This window comes from Spermophilus citellus (genome assembly GCF_964194105.1).
Source record: "Spermophilus citellus genome assembly, chromosome: 13".
Classification (NCBI taxonomy): Eukaryota; Metazoa; Chordata; class Mammalia; order Rodentia; family Sciuridae; genus Spermophilus; species Spermophilus citellus.
Window position 1 is genome coordinate 97,143,435 of NC_138193.1, and position 20,985 is coordinate 97,164,419.

General features: G+C 49.2%; 1 protein-coding gene across 9 annotated transcripts in view; it reads left to right on the plus strand.

Moving 5' to 3' along the window:
• Positions 1-11,460, plus strand: part of DNMT3A (DNA methyltransferase 3 alpha) — a 104,803-nt gene extending 93,343 nt beyond the window's left edge. For all 9 annotated transcript variants that reach the window (XM_081265078.1, XM_081265076.1, XM_081265077.1 and 6 more), the window contains 4 exons: positions 477-562; positions 3,510-3,579; positions 4,318-4,436; positions 5,435-11,460. In XM_081265078.1, the coding sequence (XP_081121204.1) occupies positions 477-562; positions 3,510-3,579; positions 4,318-4,436; positions 5,435-5,576 (417 nt within the window). In that variant the 3' untranslated portion in view covers positions 5,577-11,460. The remainder of the gene's footprint in view (positions 1-476; positions 563-3,509; positions 3,580-4,317; positions 4,437-5,434) is intronic.
• The last annotated feature ends 9,525 nt before the right edge of the window (positions 11,461-20,985 follow it).

Below are 20,985 nucleotides of genomic sequence, written 5' to 3' on the forward strand. Positions count from 1 at the left end.
CATCTACTTGGCTTATCAAGTGGACACAGCGAACACATCCACGCTCATTGGAGCTTGCTCTTTGCCTCTGGGTGGTCAGGAGCGGCCTTGTCCAATATCTGCCATGGGTGGCCATTTACGTTGACATGAGAATTCTCAGTTCTCCCATCACAGTGGCCTCATTTCAAGTACAAAGTGAACATCTATAGCTAGTAGACCAGTGGCTATGGCAGTGAATAATGCAGATAGAGGGTAATTCCCATCCTTGCAGAAAGTTCAGGCGGACAATGCCAGCCTGGAATAATCCAGCAAAAGCATGTGGACTGTGGCTAGGTTTAATTCCAGCTTTTCCTAGGGGCTTCAGGCTATTCCAGTGTATGGCCTCCTCAGAGAGTCATAAGAGGCTTTGAGGCCTTAAGGCTCTCGACCAGCAAAATTACCCAGAGCTATTTAATTTTCCTCCTTTGCTCATCTTTAAACTATCTTCTATTTTGTAGTCCAACCCTGTGATGATTGATGCCAAAGAAGTGTCAGCTGCACATAGGGCCCGCTACTTCTGGGGTAACCTTCCCGGTATGAACAGGTTGGTGAGCGCTCCTGGGCCCAGGGAGCTGTGGGAGGGTGTCTGCAAGGTGAGGTTAGTGAGGGTCCTTCCCAGGCCAGCCTTCTCTGCTGAATGCCTGCTGTTCTGCCATGTTCTTTATTCCTTGAGCAAAAAAGGAAATCTGGATATAGAAAATACGTTGCCTTGAGAAACTAGCAGCCAGGCATGGTGGTACATACCTGTAATCTCAGTGACTTAGGAGGCTGCGGTGGGAGGGTCGCAAGTTGAAGGCCAACCTCAGCAACTAACAAGACCCTGTCTCAAAAAATAAAAGGGTTGGGGGTTGTGGCTCAGTGGTAGAGTGCCCCTTGATTCAATCCCTAGTAACAGACAAATAAACAGAACCTAAAAAGTCCCAGAAAAAAGCCAGCAACCAGCGGCCCAAGACCTTTAAAGGTACATTTTTAATACAAAAAGAGTCCTGTGCTGCAGAGTTCTAGTTGGTTTGCCCTCATCTATGTGTGCAGAGCCAGCTGTCCCTTAGGTCCTGAGGAAAAGCCACGGATGATGGGGTGGACGTGGAGGGGAGAGGGGATCTGGAGCAGCACCCTTCCCGTTTGAGGATTCTGTGTTCCTCATACTTGGTTGGCTGCAGGCCCCTTATTGGAAGAACTTTCTACTCTTGGGTCTCCCGGATGAGAGGAAATTTCATTTCTTCAGGTGTCATGGTTGCATTATAGAAAGGCCTTGGAGAAGAAAGGAACTGTTCCAGCTTTTGCAGTTGAAAAGCAAAACCATGAACACCTGCTCTCAAGGCCCAGTCTAGGGGGATATGTTGTCCAGAATGTTTGAGTCAGGGATTTTAAATCTATAAATAAAAAATATCATTTGGCTTGGCTTTAGTCATCTAAGGTCCTTCTTTGCCATTCTTGTGAAGTTGTAGGGCCTTTCCTATTTCATACCAGTTTTGCAAAGCTGCTATCTTTTGCAAGGGTTTGCTGAGGAGGAGATGGGTGAGGAGGCAGCTTACCTGAAACTGCCCCTGCAGGGCCCCCAAGATATGTGTGTGTGTTAGAAAAGTGTGGATTTAAATGGTCCAGTGTTTCTCTGTCTCTGTTTTTTTTCCCCCCTTGTCCTGAAGATTGAACCCAGGGGTACTCTACCACTGAGCCACCTCCAGCCCTTTTTATATTTTTATTTTGAGATGGGATCTTGCTAAATTGCCAAGCCTGTCCCAGAATTTGTGATCCCCCTGCCTTGGGCTCCTGATATCCCTGGGATTACAGGTGTGTGACACCACACCCGGCTTCTGGTCCATTGTTTCTCTAGAACCACTCCTAGCTGACCTTAGTTCTATGGGATTATTTGCACCTGCTTCTTACAACTATAAAATACAGAACTCTTGAGGTGTTCTGGAAGGAACAAAGGCATCATGGATGGTACATCCCTAACAGAGGCATCTGGTTTGACCTCAAGCCCCCTGTTTCCCTACTTAGATTCTGTAGTATTCTGGGAAACCTTCGTGAAATACTCAGAAAATAATCAGAAAAGGACAGCACTAAAGGTGATCTTTAGTCATCAACCTACCTGCTGAGAAGTGACATATTCAGTGTCAGAGTATTTTAGTTTTTCAAGGCCTGTGTAGAACCTGAAGTCTTTGGTGCATACCTGTAATCTCAGAAACTAGAGTCCTAGGCTGAGGCAGGAGGATCACAGGTATGAAGCCAGACCTGGCAATTTAGCAAGACCCTATCTCAAATTGAAAAAATAAGAAAGATAAAATGGTTGGGTGCAGCAGCGCATACCCTTGGTATGATCCCAGTGACTCAGAAGGTGGAGGCAAGGGCATTATAAGTTCAATGCTAACCTCAGCAATTTAGCAAGACCCTCATCAACTTAGTGAGATAAATAAAACAGGCTGGGTGCAGTGGCACATACCTATAATCCCAGAGACTTGGCAGACTGAGGCAGGAGGATCTCAAGTTTGAGGTCACTCTGAGCAATTTAGCAAGACTAGACCTGGGAATGTGGCTCACTGGTAGGTAGAGTGCCCCTGGGTTCTACTCCCCAGAACTGCAATAAATAATAATGAAAAAATTAATTAGTTAAAACAGGACCAGAGACATAGCTCAATGGTAAAGTACCACTGGGATGAATTTCCAATACAAAAAATAAACAAATAGGGTGTAGGCTTGTGGACCAGTGGTAGAGCACAAGACCCTGGGTTCAATCCCCAGTGCCAGAAAAGGGGAGTAAGGGCAGGAGATGTGGTTCAGTGGTAGAGTGCTTGCCTGGCATGGATGAAGCTCTGGGTCAGATACCCAGGACCACAAATAATAACAACAATAATTAATCTTTCACTGTACATTAAAGCGTACAGTCCAATGGATTTCATCTTATGTCCACACCCCATATAATCATCACCACAAGTAAGATCAGAATATTCTGTCATCCCCAAAACCTGTGGTAGGATTCTGAAAACTTGGCATATTTTTAAATAACCGATTAAAAAAAAAGAAAGGTGCTGCTGGGCATGGTGGCGCATGCCCGTCATCTCTCAGCTTCGGAGGCTGAGGCAGGAGGATCATGAGTTCAAAGCCAGCTTCAGCAAAAGTGAAGCCCTAAGCAACTCACTGAGACCCTAAATAAAATACAAAATAGAGCTGGGGATGTGGCTCAGTGGCCTGGTGCCCCTGAGTTCAGTCCCCCTTTTGGCTAGGTATTTGTCTACTGTAAACTTGAGACCACTTTTGAATTTGCCTGTTGGATGAAGGCTCAGTTGATTTGTGTATGTGGATGGCCATTGTGTGTGTGTGGGGAGGGGTTGGGAAATTTGAAGAGGGTTACAGTGTGTGTGCACACATGATGAGGATGTGGGCTTTGTATCTGCCTTTTAGTCAGTTGCTGCTGGGGGTTAGAACCTTACTGGGGACCTTCCTGCTATTCTCCAGGTCTCTGATGTCACATGCTCTCTTCTGCCCCCTAGGCCATTGGCATCCACTGTGAATGATAAGCTGGAGCTGCAGGAGTGTCTGGAACATGGCAGAATAGCCAAGGTCAGCCCCCACCCAGGCCCTCCACTGTGCTCCAGGGAGAGGGGCAGGGGGCAGGGGCAGGTGGGACAGTGGCAGGGCTGTCTCCTTCCCTCTGTCTGCCCCTCAGGGCACAGCCAGTGTGGAGAACGCAGTTTAGGAGATGGTGCAGGGTCACATAGCCTGTCAGCCCCGGATGGCCCAAAGCTACTGACCTTTAGCCCTTCATCCCTAGAGAGTACCTCCCACCTTCTCTTGGGAGTGACACACTAAGGATCTTTACAAGATTCTGGGACCTGCTGTGTGTGTTCTTTTAAAAAATTGTATTTAGTTGAAACCTACTACAAGAGCCTTCACAGCAGAGGGGTATGTCCTATAATGTGGATTTCTCTGGGAAATCTTGTGTGAGTGGGTGAGGTTCCAGTGCCAGCAGCTTCCAACACTTAGGACTGTTGACACCCAGAGCCCAACTTTGGTCATGTGGGTCATATGATATGCTTTTCCCTGTAAATTACTATATCTCTAGAGAATCCATTCTTTGGAGGATTTAGAGAGTATAGTAGCCAGAGCTGTTGCCTCTTAAATCTGACTAGCTAGATTGGACCCAGGGTGGCCAGGTGACATCAAGGTGGGAAGAGAAGAAGGGCCATGGGGATGGGGAGGTTCTTCCCTGCAGAGCCAGCCAGGACCCAGGCTAGCCTTCCTAGCTAGTGTTTGGTGCGGGCGATGTGTGCTTATTCCTCTTTTCTCTCCATCTTCTAGTTCAGCAAAGTGAGGACCATTACTACTAGGTCAAACTCCATAAAACAGGGCAAAGACCAGCATTTCCCCGTCTTCATGAATGAGAAAGAGGACATCCTATGGTGCACTGAAATGGAAAGGTACTGTGTTGGCCTCTGAGTGAGGCATCCTGACTGCTGTGCTTGAGGGAAGGGTCTTCACTTTTCCTACCAGGCTGCTGTTTCCCACAGATTCAGTGTGAGGGAGGGCCTTGCTGGGCATTTCTAATATAGCAGGACCCTGGGGAGGGAGTGACTGGCTGGTCACAACTCAGGAGGGGTCTAGGAATCAGCTCTTAATGCCTGGGCTCCCAGAGAGCCTGCTGCACCCTCCAGAAATGCTGCAACCCTGGAGGCTTCCTTAACTTATACTGTGGGTAAATCAGCACAGCATCTGGGACCTTGTGGGCTGCACAGCCTCTGTACCCTGGTTGGGTGAAAACTGGGATCAAGGCAAGGGGCTGAATCAGTTCCTCATTCTCTGGGTATAACTAGAATTTAGCCAGGCAGAGAGAACATTTTCACAAACAGGAAATCCTTGAACTTGTGAAGTCGGGCAGGAGTTCAGCTCCTTTTGGAATTCCTGTCTCTTTCAGGGGAGAATCAAGAAGTGGAGTGTGTTACATTCAGACGTGTCCACCCTGTACCTAGATCTCATGTGCAGGGGAACTATATAGTGTGTCTAGGAGGCATTTTGGGGGTGTTCTTTGAAAGACTTGTTTTTTGGGGGGGCGGTCTGGGGATGGAAGCCAGGGCTTTGCGCGTGCCAGGCCAGTGTTCTACTGCTGAGCTACACCCCTGGCACCCTGGCTTTGTTTCTGCTGTGTAAAGCTCACGGCAGGGACGACAGTAACTACTTGACTAGCACAGTGCAAGGCACACAGTTGGTGACCCATCCAAATGTTGGAATTGGTTACAGAGAACAAAGGAGTCAACAGAACAGGCACCATCAGGAGTGTTTGGGTGACACATCGACCCCTCCCAGGTGCTGTGGACAGCTTCTGGTCATGTGTTCCTGGCATGTATGTGGTCAGATGGCTTTGGGGCAGCTTGATCTTGTCCCTGCTCACCCTGCCTTTTCTGTGCCTCCTCTTCCCCAGGGTTTTTGGCTTCCCTGTCCACTATACTGACGTCTCCAACATGAGCCGCTTGGCGAGGCAGAGACTGCTGGGCCGGTCGTGGAGCGTGCCAGTCATCCGCCACCTCTTCGCTCCGCTGAAGGAATATTTTGCTTGTGTGTAAGGGACATGGGGGCAAACTGAGGTAGTGACACAAAGTTAAACAAACAAAAAAACACAAAACACAATAAAACACCAAGAACGTGAGGATGGAGAGAAGTATCAGCACCCAGAAGAGAAAAAGGAATTTAAAACAAAACCACAGAGGCGGAAATACCGGAGGGCTTTGCCTTGCGAAAAGGGTTGGACATCATCTCCTGATTTTTCAATGTTAATCTTCAGTCCTATTTAAAAAAAGAAAACACAAAACAAACCAAGTCCCCTCCCCTCCCCCTTCTTTTTTTTTTTTTTTAAACCTTTTGTTTTCTACTCTTTCCAGAGGGGTTTTGTTTGTTTGGGTTTTTGTTTCTTGCTGTGACTGAAACAAGAGGGTTATTACAGCAAAAATCAGTGACAAAAAAAAATAGTAACAATACCTTGCAGAGGAAAGGTGGAAGAGAGGGGAAAAAGGAAATAGAAATCTATATATTGGGTATATATATTTTTTTTAAATCTTTTTTTTGTTGTTGTTGTCTCTAGCCTGGTCAGATAGGAGCACAAGCGGGGACAGAAAAGAGACACTCAGGTGGCAGAATTCTCTCCCAGCCCCTGAGCTGTCTTACCAGCACCATTCCTGGTCATGCAGACAGAACCCAGCTAGCAGCAGGGAGACCGAACACCACATAAGATACTTTTCTACAGTATTTCAGGTGCCTACACACAGGAAACCTTGAAGAATACCAGTTTCTAGAAGCCGCTGTTACCTCTTGTTTACAGTTTATATATATATGATAGATATGAGATATATATATAAAAGGTACTGTTAACTACTGTACAACCTGACTTCATAATGGTGCTTTAAAACAGCGAGATGAGTAAAAACATCAGCTTCCACCTGGCCTTATGTGCAAAGGGTTTTAAACAAGGATGGAGAAAGGGATTCAGCTCGAAGATGGCGCTTTGTCTGGTGGGGTTTCCCCTTGATTTTAACAAGATGAAGGAGGAGAACTAGTGTGTCATTCTCCCACTTCTCCCTGCCAAAATGGGGGTCAGCTTAGGTGGTTGGGATCCTGGGAGGCTGAGCATGGAGTCCATCCAGACTCAGGCAATAACTTGAATTTTTTCTAAAAAGAGACTCCCTTAGCAAGATGGCAGGGTAAGGAGTCTTCCTTCCTGATTGCTCATGTTAGTGGAGTTGAGGGCTCCTTGTGGGATCAGAAATAGTCCAGAGTGTGGGAAATTGACAGTTAAAAACCCCACCTGGAGCAAATAAAAAAACATACAAAACGTACTGGTGCTTTCCTGTCTAAGTCGCCTTTTGTGTGTTCTTTTATGAGGCCCTCACCATCCTCCCCTCTGTGCACAAGGCGGCTCTGGGCCCCTGGAATGTGATGTTTTTGGTCATCTCCAAAGGCTGCAGTTTTATACTGGGAGGCTGATGACACCTTTTATTATAATTATTCTTATGGTTCTGGTTATAATTATGTTGTTTTAAGATTTTCTTTAAGAAAACAAAACCCAACACCCTTTAGGTTTCAAACCAAGGTGCGGGAGCAGGGTGCTTCTAAGTTAGCGGTGGCTCTGGTGCCCTGGCTCCCTTCCCTCTGGGCCAGGTGGGCCACTGGGCAGTGCGGTGACAAGCTGGACGGCCAGGGAGTCCCCCAGGCCTGCCCTCCGGGCTGGTCGCTCTTGCTCTTCTCTTCTACTTCCCCTCCTCTGAGTCAGGTGTGTCAGGGCCGGGGGAGGCCTGCGGTCTCTCTCCTGTGTGTGTGCTTGGAGTGGTGTGCGTTTCTTTTCTAGTGTTTGGTCTGATGATAGCTGTGCTCTTGCCTCAAGTCAGCAGCGCCTGGGGCCCCACATGCTCGCACTTTGTTCTGCTTCCTAGGGGCAGCTGGCCTGGCCTGGCCTGGCCTGGCGTTGGCGGTGGGAAGGGATGGCGTTGCTGGCTCCAGGGTGAGGGCCCAACGGGCAGAGCTTGCCTGGATGGATGGGGTGTAGATATGTGGCATATAGAGATATATATTTTATAATGGGAGGGGGGGCGGCACCTCCTGGGACCGGCAGAGCTGGGAGGTGTGCCGTCAAGCACATGGTCCCAAGTCCGCATCCCTAGAAAAGATGGGGCCTATGGTGATAGGCGCTATATAAATACATAGATAGGGTCATGTATAAGAAATATTATGTAGTGGGGAGTGGGGGGAAACGGGCTCGGTGTGCTGAGCCTGGGTCCCTACTGCAGGCATAAACCCCACACCAATCAGTCTCACATGCACAGGAACCTACTTCTATTTGGATGCATAGCGAGTCACTCACCAGGGAGCTCCCATTACTCTTCTCCCCAGGATTCAGGACTTTGTGGAGTCAGCCCGAGCAGCTCTTTACCTCTGTTGCCCTGGTTGCAGGTAGACTGTCGATCCCAGAAGTTGCTAGGTGCTGAAGGTAGGAAGAGGAGGTGGTTTGATCGGAGAAGGTGCTTCCTCTAGCAGGTCGTGTTCTATCCCTTTTGCCCCTGGTGATGTCAAAGATTCTTCTGTTAGCAACCTGTGATACTGACCTGCAACTCTAGGCACCAGTCAAGTCAGCCCTCTACTCCCCCTACCTATTCTCCCCAAACAAAATCAAATTGACATCCCTGTCTGTCTTGGCCACAGGGCTTCCATTGAGAAAAAAGTAATAATGATGGGACAGTGAACTTCACCTTTTCAATAAAGCAAATTAGTAATTAGTGACAAAACTACACCAAGGCTTTGAACCTGTTGCTCATTGCTCAGGAGTAGAGCTCACAGCTGTGGCCGCTCGCTCCTTGCTGGGGCAGGTAGTCCTGGCCCCAGTCTACTCAGTTCCTTGTTAGATGGATTTCATAAGATCACACCCAGTTGCTCCCTGCCACTTCCCTGACATGGCAGGTGGTAACTGGAGCAGCTAGGAGAGGGGGAGGCCTGCCCCTGCCCAGCAGAGTCCCTCCTTGCTTCTGCAGGGCTCCCTCCTGGCCTGGAGTCTACCAGCACTGCTCCAGAGGGCTGAGGGGAGGAGGGCTGCCCCAAGCAGTCCAAGGTGCTCCCTCCCCTGCTGGCCAACACCAAGGTCTTCCCAGATCTGCATCAGGACAGTCTCGGAGGGCTTTCCCCTTCCAACACTGCTGGCTGTCCTGAGCCTCTGTCCACTGCTTATATGAAGGAGTCAGCCTTTTCCAGTGGCCCCAGCTCCACCCTAGCTGGGGCTGGTGCTCCCCCAAAGGTTGGCGTGGGGACTCAGGAAGAACCTGTGAATGGCAAGAGCCAGGGGCCAGCACATGCTGGCCAGCTTGTTCTGAGAGAGTGCTGGGCACAGAGGCCTGTGGCTGACTACTTAGCACCTGTTTCTCCCACTTAGTAACCTGCCAAGGCCCCCAAAATGGACATGGTGCCCCCATACAGGGACAGGAGTTAATCACCAGCTTTTCTTCCAGCCCTTCCTGTGGGCTTGGTCTTACAGTAGAATTTGGTAGGGTGAAGGGGACTTGGGGAATGTGCCAACTTGGTCCAAGTGGTGTTCCTTTCATCCACCTCCATCCCTGTGGGGGACTTCTGAGGACAGGTATTTGGTACCTTACAAAGGGGCCTCAGCCGGGTGGGCCATGGGAGGGTTAGGTGTGGGGAGTGTTGAGCTTGCTGTAGAAGAAGCCAAGGGCGGGGGCAGTGGATCTGGAGAAACCAGAAGGGCCTGGGGAGAATCCCCAAGGGTGTTCCCTATGGGATTTCCTTTCCAAAGAGCAGGCCCATCTTCTTAAAACCAGGGTGCTAGGAGCCCAGGTGACAGCCTCCCTCCTGAGGGTGCCAAGTGGAGCATGGTGCCAAAGATCCATGGCCCTTGCATGGGGGAGGCAGCTGGGTGCTAGTGCCAGGGTCACAAGCCTTGGCCTCTCGCCTAAGGAGGCACTCAATCCCAGCAGATGGCTGCGAGCCTAAGGGCCTCAGGCTGGCTGGTGCTAACCCCTTTCCTGCGGGACCGACTGGAACAGTGGGCTAGTGGGGAGCCCGCAGGTGAAGATCAGGGGGCTCTTGAAGTCTGCTCTCTGGCCTCAGAGCCTCCTTGCTGTTTGACATCCTATCAGAAAGAAACTTCCCCAAAGAACATCCAGGACCTCTTAGCCTTTGAAAGGTCTGGGCATGGTTGGCAGGTGGAGATGAAGGTTTTGGTGAGTGGCTGGGGTGTGGTCCGGAAAGGCAGACCCCAGCAGGAAGGCAGGCTGATGCTGACAGTCTCTAACTAGTCAGCTGGCTCCCCTCACCTGCTTGCTGGCCCCAGGCCACAGCTGCTCTGGGGGAGCCTCTGAGCATTGCCATCTCTAGCACAGGGAAGTCCATAGGAGGAGCAAGGGAGTGTGGTTCAGCTGAGCCTGCTTGGAGACGTGCTAACAGGAAAACTGCAATCATTAGTGTTCATATTTTTTATTATGTAAGTCTATATCAGTAGGTCTTGAATTCCTCTTGCTGTTCTGTGTGGCGCAGAGTTGCTGTGACTAGTGTCTTTGGAGCTGTCATTTCATAGGAGCCCTGTGAGCTATAGGCTGGGCCTGTGGGGCTTGCCTGGCGCCTCTGAAGAGGCTGCTGCTGCTGCTTGCTCTGGTCAGGGGAACCTGAGAGATGTGATTCTGGAGAGCTGTTTGCAGGCAGGGCCACAGCTTGATCCTGGGAAGGGAACAATCTGCATTCATCTTTTTCTAGTCTGCGTGCTCCCAGTGCTTGTGACTAGAATGTGATACTGAGTTGTCCCTCTTGGCAGGGAGCCGCTGCGCCTCCCACTCCCCCCAGCACAGGGAAGGGGTTACCGAGGGATGGCTGGAGTTGGAGTGGCCCTCTGGGGTTAACTACAGGTGGCCAGGCCTTGTGCTGGGGTCAGGAGGACTGGAGAGGAAAGGACATAGATGAACCCCATTGTTCTAGTGTAAGCTCTTGGATCTTTACGTTTTGGTAAAGAAGGGCTGGGGTCTTTGAGAAGTGAGGATCTTGCCCCTTTGGGTTTCAGAGACCCGGCTAAGGTGGGCCTTTGGTTGGGGACCTGTCTCCGACTCTAGGCAGTAGAGTTTGGGCAGTGGGAAAGCAAGCAGGTCAGAGTAGGGAGGGGAAGGAGGCCTTGCTGGGGGGACTCCCTCCCTAACTTCCCAGAGGCCCCCTGGGCGTCTGCAACTCCAGCAACTGGAAAGCTCCAGGGATCTGCTCCCTTGAGGGCACAGAGGGGGACTCCCCAGACACCTGGCTCCAGCCTGTGCCTGAGGACGTGAGCAGCGGTCTAAAGCGTCACTGTAGTCCCATTCACTAACAGACCGATTTGGTTGCACAGCCCTAGAATCCAACAGACGACAAAAATGCCGAAATTCCTTAGAATACGCAGAGGGAGGAGGTGACTCAACAAGGTGCTAAAACATTTTATTAAAAATATATATTGTTAAATTAAGTCTGCTGTCTGGACAATGACTGTTTGTTTTGTTTTCTTGTAGTGGAGTTTAAAAGAGACTATTATTTTACTCTGATATATTATTATTAAAAAGGCATTTTAACTTTGTACTTGAAAACTAAGTGAGCGATTTCACGTGTTTTAGCTGAGGCATTGAAGTAGCGGGTGCTTACTTATTTGTGGGAAATCATGTATTCATACTGAAGAATAAACTCCGTAGCTGATTTGGTAATAACTTTTACTGTTACAGACGATTGCGCTTTGACCCCGGTGGCAGAGCACTTCTACTCCACATTCCACGCAGCTAAATGCAGGACTTTCCAGATTCTTCCCTCCCTGGCCCTCCTTCCTTTCTCTTAAGTTCCTCTCTTTTCCTTTGTTTTGTTTTTGTTTTTCCTGGTTCCAGCATCCTTTTCACCACTGTATTTTTTTTAGGGTTGCTTCTCTATTTATTGACAATAATAATGTACATTTCACAGTCTGGTTCTGGGACAGCCGGGAGGGGTGCAGGGGGGTTCCGCAGGGCCCCGCCGCCCGCTCGGCGTTCTGTTGTATCTCTGTGTACGTGATTGCTCGTGACATAGCTGTTTATGAAATAATTAAAGAGGTCAATGCGTACAGCAGATGTAGAAAGTCTGTCAGTTCCGCCTTCATCACATTTTTTTTGTGCCCAGAAGAATATAATAAAGCTCCTTTCTAATGTACTTGTGCTGGAGAACACTTGAATAAATGGACTGTTTTTGTGCAAAAAGAAAAACGGAAAAAGCACCGATAATGTCCTTTTGTCTTGCGTCTCCTTTTCCCTGACGTGGCTGTTCACAGCCCTTCTCCAGAGGGCTTAAGTACCTCAGTGGGAGGTGCCGCATTGGGTCCAGACAACTCTTTATAAATCACCCCCTGCCTGGGTGTCACAGAGGCCCGGGCCCCATGTGGCAGAGGCCTGTGGATCTGAAGCTCAGAGATAACTAGAGGGAGAGAGTGGAGCAATCGGAGTTGGAAAACCAGAGCAGAGAGGAGACAGTATCTTGCTCAGATGGCGGTGGGGGAGGACCCCTGGTCACCAGCAGCAGTGCCCTCTCAACAGGGTTTTGTCAACAAACCAGAGTCCAGAGGGGAGTAGCCAGAGGTAGACAGTCTGGATTGGGGAGGATTCCTGGAAGGAACCCAGCCATTTGTCTTAGGAGCCAGCATTGGGAGAACATATTTGCAGACACCCGCAGGGCTGGGCCACACTGCTGGTGGCCAGTGTGAGCTCAGCGTAAGGCAGACCTCGGTCCCCTGGGCCCACAGTGCAGGAGGTGCCTTGGGTGCAGAGGAGCCCTGGCTAGGGAGAGGAACTGGGTGGCCCTCTGAGGGGTTGCCAGTCTCCCTTCAGACCCACGTCTGGGTTCCCCTGCTGCCTGGCCCTCAGAACCGACTTGCAAGTGGCCAGTGCTGTGTGGCCTGCAGAGCCCCTACATGTGCTTTGACCTTGTGACTCTGCTTCAGTCTCTAGGCCCCTACCCTAGCCGTCTAAAGTGACAGTCTGAATACTGTAAGGACTGGGACTGTTCCCTCACACTTAGCCCCAGGACCTCGGCCACTCTGTGCTGGGCTTTGTCTCCCAAGTGCCCCGTGGGCCCAGCCATGGTTGGGCTCCTGAGGAGGGCAGCTTGAGGTTCTTTCTACACCAGACTCGTGGGAGGTTCAGGACGGCAGCGCTCTCCCGGCAGCAAACACGTCATTAGGGGAAAGTTTGACAAAAGAGGGGACCCCGACCAGACTAACCGGCTTTGTCATGGGCACCTTTTCTCTCCGTTTTTTCCTTACAAAGTTGTAAGTGTACATTTAACTTTTATCCTACTTTTTTCTCAATATTTTTCAATGTTGATGTAGAACTTTTTTTTGTTTTTGTTTTTTCAAATGGCTGCATGGTGTTTTCCTGTTGAATGTTTGTTTCTATATAAATATATATATATATAATTTTATTTTAGCTATAAATAGAGCTTCAATAAATGTCTTTATGTTTTGGCTTTCCCCCCTATATTTTGTATTTTTTTTTCTTTTAAAATGGATTCCCAGAAATGAGACCAAATGGAGAAAAATAGATGGATATTTTGATTGGTTCCTGACATTTACTTGATTTCTTCCAAGAGGTTAGCAGACAGGCAGTATAGCTTCAGCTCTGAGGGTCTCCATTCAGAAACAAACCTGGTCTTTAGTTTCACCAATTCAGAAATGTATTGTCTTAGTCTGTTTTCTGTTGCTGCAACAGAATACCTGAGGATGGGTAATTTATAAAGGAAAGAAATTTAGTCAGCTCATGGTTCTGGAGGCTGGAAGTCCAAGATCAGCAGCCACATCTGGTGAGGCCTTCATATTATCATAAAGTGTCCACATACAGAAGAGACAGAACAGGAGGGGCCAGACTCCGTGACAGTGAAGAGGAAGAAGCAACACAATTTAGTCACTGGATTTTGAAATCAGCTTACCTGGAGGAATCCTGGGGACAGAACTCAGACTGGATCTCCGAGATTAGTTCCAAGACTAAGGAGAGATGGGAGGGTGGAAAAAGGTGGGGATCGCCATGTATCTGAGCCAGGGGTGAGAGAAGTTATGGCGGGTGAGCAGCTGGGCCATTTGCTTAGTAAAAACCGTCTGGTGAAGCTTGTTTAAACAAGACAGCACTTGATGGCTGAGGGGTGGGGGGACAGGGTAAGGGTCAGCGCTGGCAGGAGTCAAGGTAGTCATGAAGTGATAGGTCCACAGAGACTGCCTAGGTGGGTCCCCCACCGCCCCAGCACTCTGTTTAGGTATGGCGGGGACCATGGCAGGGACCCCGCACACCCAAGCCTGGCTTAGGGTTCAGTAAGGCTGCCTGGGGGTCTAGTGGAACAGAGGTGGGAGGGTCACCAAGGGCTGCCTGGGAGAGGAGCCCAGCATGGGCAGGGGGTATAACTGCAGGGTGATGACAAGGGGCAGGGGGTGCTGTTAGATGAGCAGCTGCTGTGTTGCAGGTGAGGACACAGGAAAGTACCTCTAAGGGGGACAGGAGTCCTAGTGTACCCACAATGCTCCCTTATCTCCTTGGCTCCAGTGAACTTGGAAAGGATGCAGCCCAGACTGGGAATGTAGCTCAGTGGCAAAGCACTTGAGCCATATGGTCCAGGTCCTGAGTGAGGTTTCCCAAGCACCACCAAAAAAAAAAAAAAAAAAAAAAAAAAAGATGCAGCCCTTCCCCTGGTGACATTCTCCCTCCTGTTGGTTTGGGGGTTAAGTGGGGAGGTCTCCGAGGAATGGCAACTAAAATAGTAGCTTATAGAGACTCGAACTTCAGAGATCAACCTGGCCAGCCCCTAAATATTCAACCCCAGGGCCCAGGTGTCTGCATTACGTCCTGCATAAAAGACAGACCTCACATTTAGGCCCTCACTCTACCCCGTCTGAACCCTGTGACCCTGGGCCTCAGTCCTCTCAGAGGAAACTTGAGTTTTGTCTTCTTTCCCAAAGCATTTAGCCTGTGGTGGCTGTAACCCAGGATCTGGGGACGAGGTAGCACTGGAGCCTGTCTCCCTCAACCAAGGGCTCTGGTCCACTCTGGCAGACGTGGGTCAAGAGAGGGACTCAGAGCCTCCAGAGAAGCTTTGGCCCTGCTGGAATCACCTGCACGGCCGCCCTCCCCATCACCTATGAAAGGGGTGGCAGAGCGAAATACCCAGAAAGGCCACTTGCCTGGCACAGCAACAGGCCAGCTCTGGTCCCCCAGGTCCCCCAGGTCCTTATCTCCCTGTGCCTCCCCCTCCAAGCCCACCCGCCTGCTGTCTCCCCAGCTCTCTGCTCAGCTCAGCTCAGCTCTCCCTCCCTGGCTGCTTCTCAGGCGGCGGCTCCCTCTGTCTAATGCCATCATTTCTCTCCCGGGAGCACACCAGCCTGCCTTCATGCACGTGCACATGCACACGCACGCGGCCTCCCGATTGCCCTCTCCAGGCGCTGCCTAGTTCTCTGTTCCGCTTTTCAGCAAAACCTGACAGCACTCTGTTGATGGCGCTGAGGTCCTCCCCTCTGGGTGCCTTCCCCAGGCCCTGGGCCTCTCCTCCGCTCTCACCTGACTGCTCAGGCGCTGGGCCCTGCGCGACTTTCACCTCCCTGAAACCCCTGCTTCCCTGGGCTTCCTACCCCATGGTTCTTCTGTTCTCTAATGTGGGAGGGCTTTCAGGCCTGTCTTCCCCTGCCCTCCTCTGGAGGCCCCGGCTCACGGAACCCAAGGCCTGGGTGGCCTCTCGGTTCTCGTGTTGGGTGGGCATCTCAAAAGTGAACTGTCAAAACGGAAACGTTGGGTTCCTTCCCAACTTGCTCCCAGCCTTCAGTTCTTTTAGCAGCTTGTACTTAACTGGCATCAGGACCTTGGGTCTCATCCTTGATCCCCTCTTAATATCACAACCTACTTCTCGTCTACCAGCAGTACTCACCTGTAAATATATCCTTAGCTAGGTGTGGTGGCACACGCCTGTCATCCCAGAGCTCAGGAGGCTGAGGCAGGAGGATCATGAGTTCAAAGCCAGCCTCAGAAAAAGTGAGGCCCTAAGCAACTCAGTGGGACCCTGTCTCTAAATAAATACAAAATAGAGCTGGCAGTGGGGGCGGGGAGGGCTGTGGCTCAGCGGTAGAGCACTTGCCTAGCACGAGCAAGGCCCTGGGTTCGATCCTCAGCACCACATAAAAAGAAAATAAAGGTATTGTGTCCACCTACAACTAAAAAATAAATGTTTAAAAAAATTAGGGCTGGGGATGTGGCTCAGTGGCTGAGTGCCCCTGAGTTCAATCCCCGGTACCCCTCCTCCAAAAAAAAGGACTGTAAATATAGCTCAGTGGTAAAGCACCTCTGGGTTCTAACCCCTAATACTGAAATAAAGTCCCAATTCAGCCACTTTTCACTGTCTTCACTGATGCCACTTTGAACCAAGTCCCCTCCTCCCACAACAGGTCTCCTTCCTTCTTTTCCCATCCTTTCCAACCTGTTCAACACACACAATAATTTCATTAAAACCAAACCCTAGGGGCTGGGCTTGTGGCTCAGTGGTAGAGCGCTTGCCTGGCATGTGTGAGTCACTGGGTTCGATTCTCAGCACCACATATAAATAAATGAAATAAAGGTCCATTGACAGCTAAAAAATATTAATAAAAATAAAAAACAACCCCCCACCAAAACCCTCTGTTTGTTTCTTTGTTTTAGCTGAGTTGAGGCTAGAACCCAGGGCCTTGCACATGCAGGGCAAGTACACACTCAGCCTGAATCAAACCTTTTTTGAAAAAGCCTTTAGTTGTGTGCTATGGCAACAAGCGGAAGCCCTCCCACCTTGTCCCATGAAGCCCACTGTCCTCAACAACATTCCAGCCCCGTGGGCCTTCTTTCCTGTGAGCAGATCAAATTCTGCCATTGCAGGGCTTTAATGCACATGCTGGGCTCTCTGCCTGGAGGCCTTGCTCATCGCCCAGCTCTCCCTGGCTTGCCTCCTATCATCTAGTCTCAGTTCAGAGAGGTGCACTGTGTGTGTGTGTGTGTGTGTGCGCGCGCGCGTGTGTGTGTGCGCGTGCATGTGTGTGTGTGTGTGTGTGTGTGTGAGTGTGAGTTATTGGGGGATTGAACCCACTGGCTCTATCACTGAGCTACATTCCCAACCCCTCTTTCTTTTTTTAATTTGAGGCGGGATCCTGGGGATTGAGCACAGGGGTGGTGTACCACTGAGCCATCTCCCCAGCCCCTTTTATTTTGAGACAGTCTTGCTAAGTTGCTTAAGACCTCACTAAGTTGCTGAAGCTGGCCTTGCAATCCTCCTGCCTCTGCCCCCCAAGTCTCTGGGATTATAGGTGTGTACCATCTCATTTAGGTCTTTTTTATTTTGAAACAGGGTCTAAGTGCCTGAGGCTGATTTGGAACTTGTGATCCTCCTGTCTCAGCCTCGAAGTTGCTGGGATTACAGGTGAGTGCCACTGCGCCCAGCATGAAGGGTACTCCTTGGCTACTCCACATACTCTATGGCCACTGCTCTCTAGTCTATTTATTATTTTCATAACTGCCAACCTCAGAAATTCCTACTGATTATTATGCTTACTGTTTACAGTCTGCCTTCTCCATGTTTCCACAGTGTACCCAGGGCTGTCTGGGTCAGGTATGACTGTTATGCAGTCATCAGGTGCTCCGTGTGCACAGAAGCCATTCTGTATCAACTCATTTGTCACTGGAGGTCTGAAGGAGTTCCCAGACAGGGGACTCAAGACAAGTGGAGTCCTTGAAATACATGTTGGGAAAGAATTTCAGCACATGCCAATCAGAGAGAGACCGATGTACCTAAGGAAGCAGAGTTGCATTCAAGGGACAATGTGGGGGCTCTCTAGAGGTAGCAACGCAACCCTTTGGTGTGGAGCAGTAATATTTATAGAGGGAGGGTTGCTCAGGGCTAGACTAGAGGTGGAGCCAGGGAAAGTTGCACCAACTTGGTGCCAGTTCTCTAGGCTTGTGCATCAAAGTCAAGGGCGCAGGTGAAGGACTTGGGCTAGGTTACTCAGGAATGCTTGTTTTGCATTTCAAAGGTGCATGGGCATTTTCTGAATCTTAACTCCTCCTCTTTAAAAATTTTTTTTTTAGTAGTAAATGGACACAGTACCTTTGTTTTCTTCCTTCCTTTCTTCCTTCCTTCCTTCCTTTCTTTCTTTCTTTTTAATGTGGTGCTGGGGATTGAACCCAGTGCCTCACACGTACCAGGCAAGCGCTCTACCACTGAGCCACCACCCTAGCCCGTTTTAAGCTTCAGTCTATCTTTCCTTTTCTGTACCTCCAAATTCCTATCAACTTAATCATCTCCACCTTCTGCATTAGAAACACTTATCCCATTTTGCAGATTGATCTGAGCCCTGCTATGATCACAGGGTGCACAGGGAAAATGCCTGGATTTCAGAACTTGTCTGGGCACTGCAAATCACCCACCTGACTCTCCCTCTCACAATTTGGGGCTACTGTGCTCAGATTTGCTTAACGTCCAGGACCTCTGCATTCGTTCCCACTTAGCTGCAGAAATGCCTAGTTATGTCCTCAGCACACAAAGGCCAGGAGAAAGGAAGCAATAGCCGTCTGTCACTGCGCACCCACGGAGTACATGCCAGCTCCCCTGCAGCTTCCAGCAGCAGCTCCACTTCCCACGTCCAGACTTGTGCCAAGTCCTTTACAGGAATTATCCCATTTAATTCTCAGGAGAAGGCCAGTGCCTAGGCAATTAGGTCCATTCTGTAGATGAAACAATTGAGGACCATACAGTCTTTGTAACCCACCAGGTAGAAGCTGGCCAGAGGGCAGGACTTACCAGTCCACCAGGCTCCACCCACCCGGCTTCTGCCCACAGAGAGGGTAACTTGTGCGTTCAAGGCAACATCTATTATGAGAGTGAGCCATAGGCTTAAAAAAAAATCAATATACCATGAACTTTTGTTCCTGAACTTGAATTAAAAATCAACCTTGCCTTTAAGAGTTGGGGGTCTAGGGCTGGGGTTGTGGCTCAGCGGTAGAGCGCTTGCCTAGCACGTGTGAGGCCCTGGGTTCAATCCTCAGCATCACATAAAAATAAATAAAATAAACGTATTGTGCCCAATTACAACTAAAAAATAAACATTAAAAAAAAAAGAGTTGGGGTCTTAGCTCACTGGCCTCAAACTCGGAGGGGGGAGTGTTTAATGATTACAGTAATTTAAAAACTACCCCAAAACAGAGGGCAGTAAGAGTCAAAGTCCCAACTCCTGGAGATACTCAGTTGGAATTTCTTCATTTAGATACATATACAACTTTACTCATTTAAAATCATATTAGGGGGGCTGGGGATGTGGCTCAAGCGGTAGTGCGCTCGCCTGGCATTTGTGGGGTGCTGGGTTCGATACTCAACACCACATAAAAATAAAAAATAAAGATATTGTGTCCACCTAAAAAAAAAACTAAAAAATAAATAAAATCATATTAGGGGCTGGGGTGTGGCTCAGTGGTGGAGTGCTTGCCTAGCATGCTTGAGGCACTGAGTTCGATCCTCAGCACTACATAAATGTAAAATAAAGATGTTGTGTCCACTTAAAACTAAAAAATAAATAAAATAAAATAAATAAAATCATATTAGTGAAGCCAGATTTAAAGTTAGGTAGTCAGTGTAGTTAGGTAAATCGGGTCTAATACCGAGTGAAATCTAAAATGGAGGCCATGCTGGGAATGACTCAGGGAAAACACAGGACAATTCATGGAATGATGACGAAGTCCCGAAAAGGCCCTAGGCCAAAGTCCACCTCAAAGAAGTGTTAATAAACAGCCCCCAGCAAACTTAAAGATAGCCCATCACAAAGAAGTGTCCCACCCCTCGGGCTCTCCAACCTACATTTCATCACCAAACCTATAAAAAGGGGAACACATCTGCCCGCCAACTGGATTCCATCTCTTGGGTCCCCTTCTTCCTCCGGGAGAAGTCTTTTCTGCTGTCCTTTAATAAACTTCTAATTTCTCCTCTGACCTTGCCTCGGCGTGCTTCTTTGGTGTTATTCTTCAACATCGGGGAAGCAAGGACTCGTCACCGGCCAACAGCGGTAACATTAGGGCCCAGGGTGTAGCTCAGTGGTAGAGCACTTGCTTAGTATTCGACCCAGGCCCTGGGTTCAGTCCTTAGCACCACTGTTGAAATAGAAAACTCTGTCCGTGTCCCTGATGCCCATCCAATAATGAGGATAGGGTTTGGAGAAAAAGGAAAAAGAAGGTTTATTGCTTTGCTAGCAAAGGAGCAACACAGGGGACTCCTGCCCCAGGAGCTGTGATTCTGTCCATCAGCTGGAACAGGTCTTTCTGAAGTTATAATTCGCTTGTTAATTTGGAAGATAGTCATTTCTGAGATCTTCTGGTACCATCCACAAAGTCTGGGTTACTTGTTCCTATAGTGGGTGTGTACTCAAGGACAGAGACTGCCTAGGAGGGGGAAGGAAGATAACCTGGTTTCCCGAGATTAGTGAGGGAGAAAGGTTAGGGAGGAGCAGGAAGAGAGGAAGGGAAAGAGACATGTCCACTTGAAAAATAAGTTGCAATGGCAGAGCAGCAAGGGTTATATTCAAAGCATAAAGTGGACCACTCTTATACCTCCATGAAAATAATTAATTAAATAAAATCATATTGTTTATTGATTTTTGTTAATTAATATTTTGCTTTGCAATGATTACTCGCATGCCAGATATTATTTTCATGTGTATTTTATTATGAACTTTCCCCCCTGCATTAAATCTCTAAAAAAAAGTTTATGGTGTTGTTAAAAGATTTTTTAGGGGATGCGATGAAAACATTTTAATGGCTGCATACTACTCTATTGCTTAGAAGGACTACAATTTAAGACATTTAGGTTTTTTTGTCTATTCCTTGGAAGGCGCCATTAGCTGTTGGAGTGGGCATTCTAGCATGTTCCTTCACTGATCTACATTCACTTACATATATTTTTGTAAAAAACAAAACGAAGAAAAAAAAAAAAGAAACCTCCCAGCATAGTTGGAAGAAAAGCAGCAAAGGGTGGTAGAAAAGCAGCAAAGGGTGGTGCTGGGATCCTCGATGTCACACGACTAAGGGACAGGTCGCCTGCGCAGTCCACGGGACTCCTCTGGCCCGCTCGCACGCACGCGCGCCAGCCTCCGCCGGAATGGAGCCTCGGGGTTAGCAGCGCCGGTTCCTCCTCTCAGCCAACTGGGCTCTCCGCAGGCTCAGGAAGGTCCCTCCCCACCTGGGCGGGCCCTGCACACCGACGTGGCCTTTCAGCCCTGTGCAGCTGAGGTCTCCTGGTGGGCGGTACCTAAAGGAGCTACTACTTGGTGTCCCTACCAGAGCATTGTAGCATAAACGTCTGAGGTGTCACTGCAGGTCCCAGGGCTCAGGACCCACAGCAGTAAACCGCCCCTGGAAGACAGTCAGAGATTTTGGCTGCGGGGCCTGCCCATGGCTTGCCCGTGCTCTTTAATGC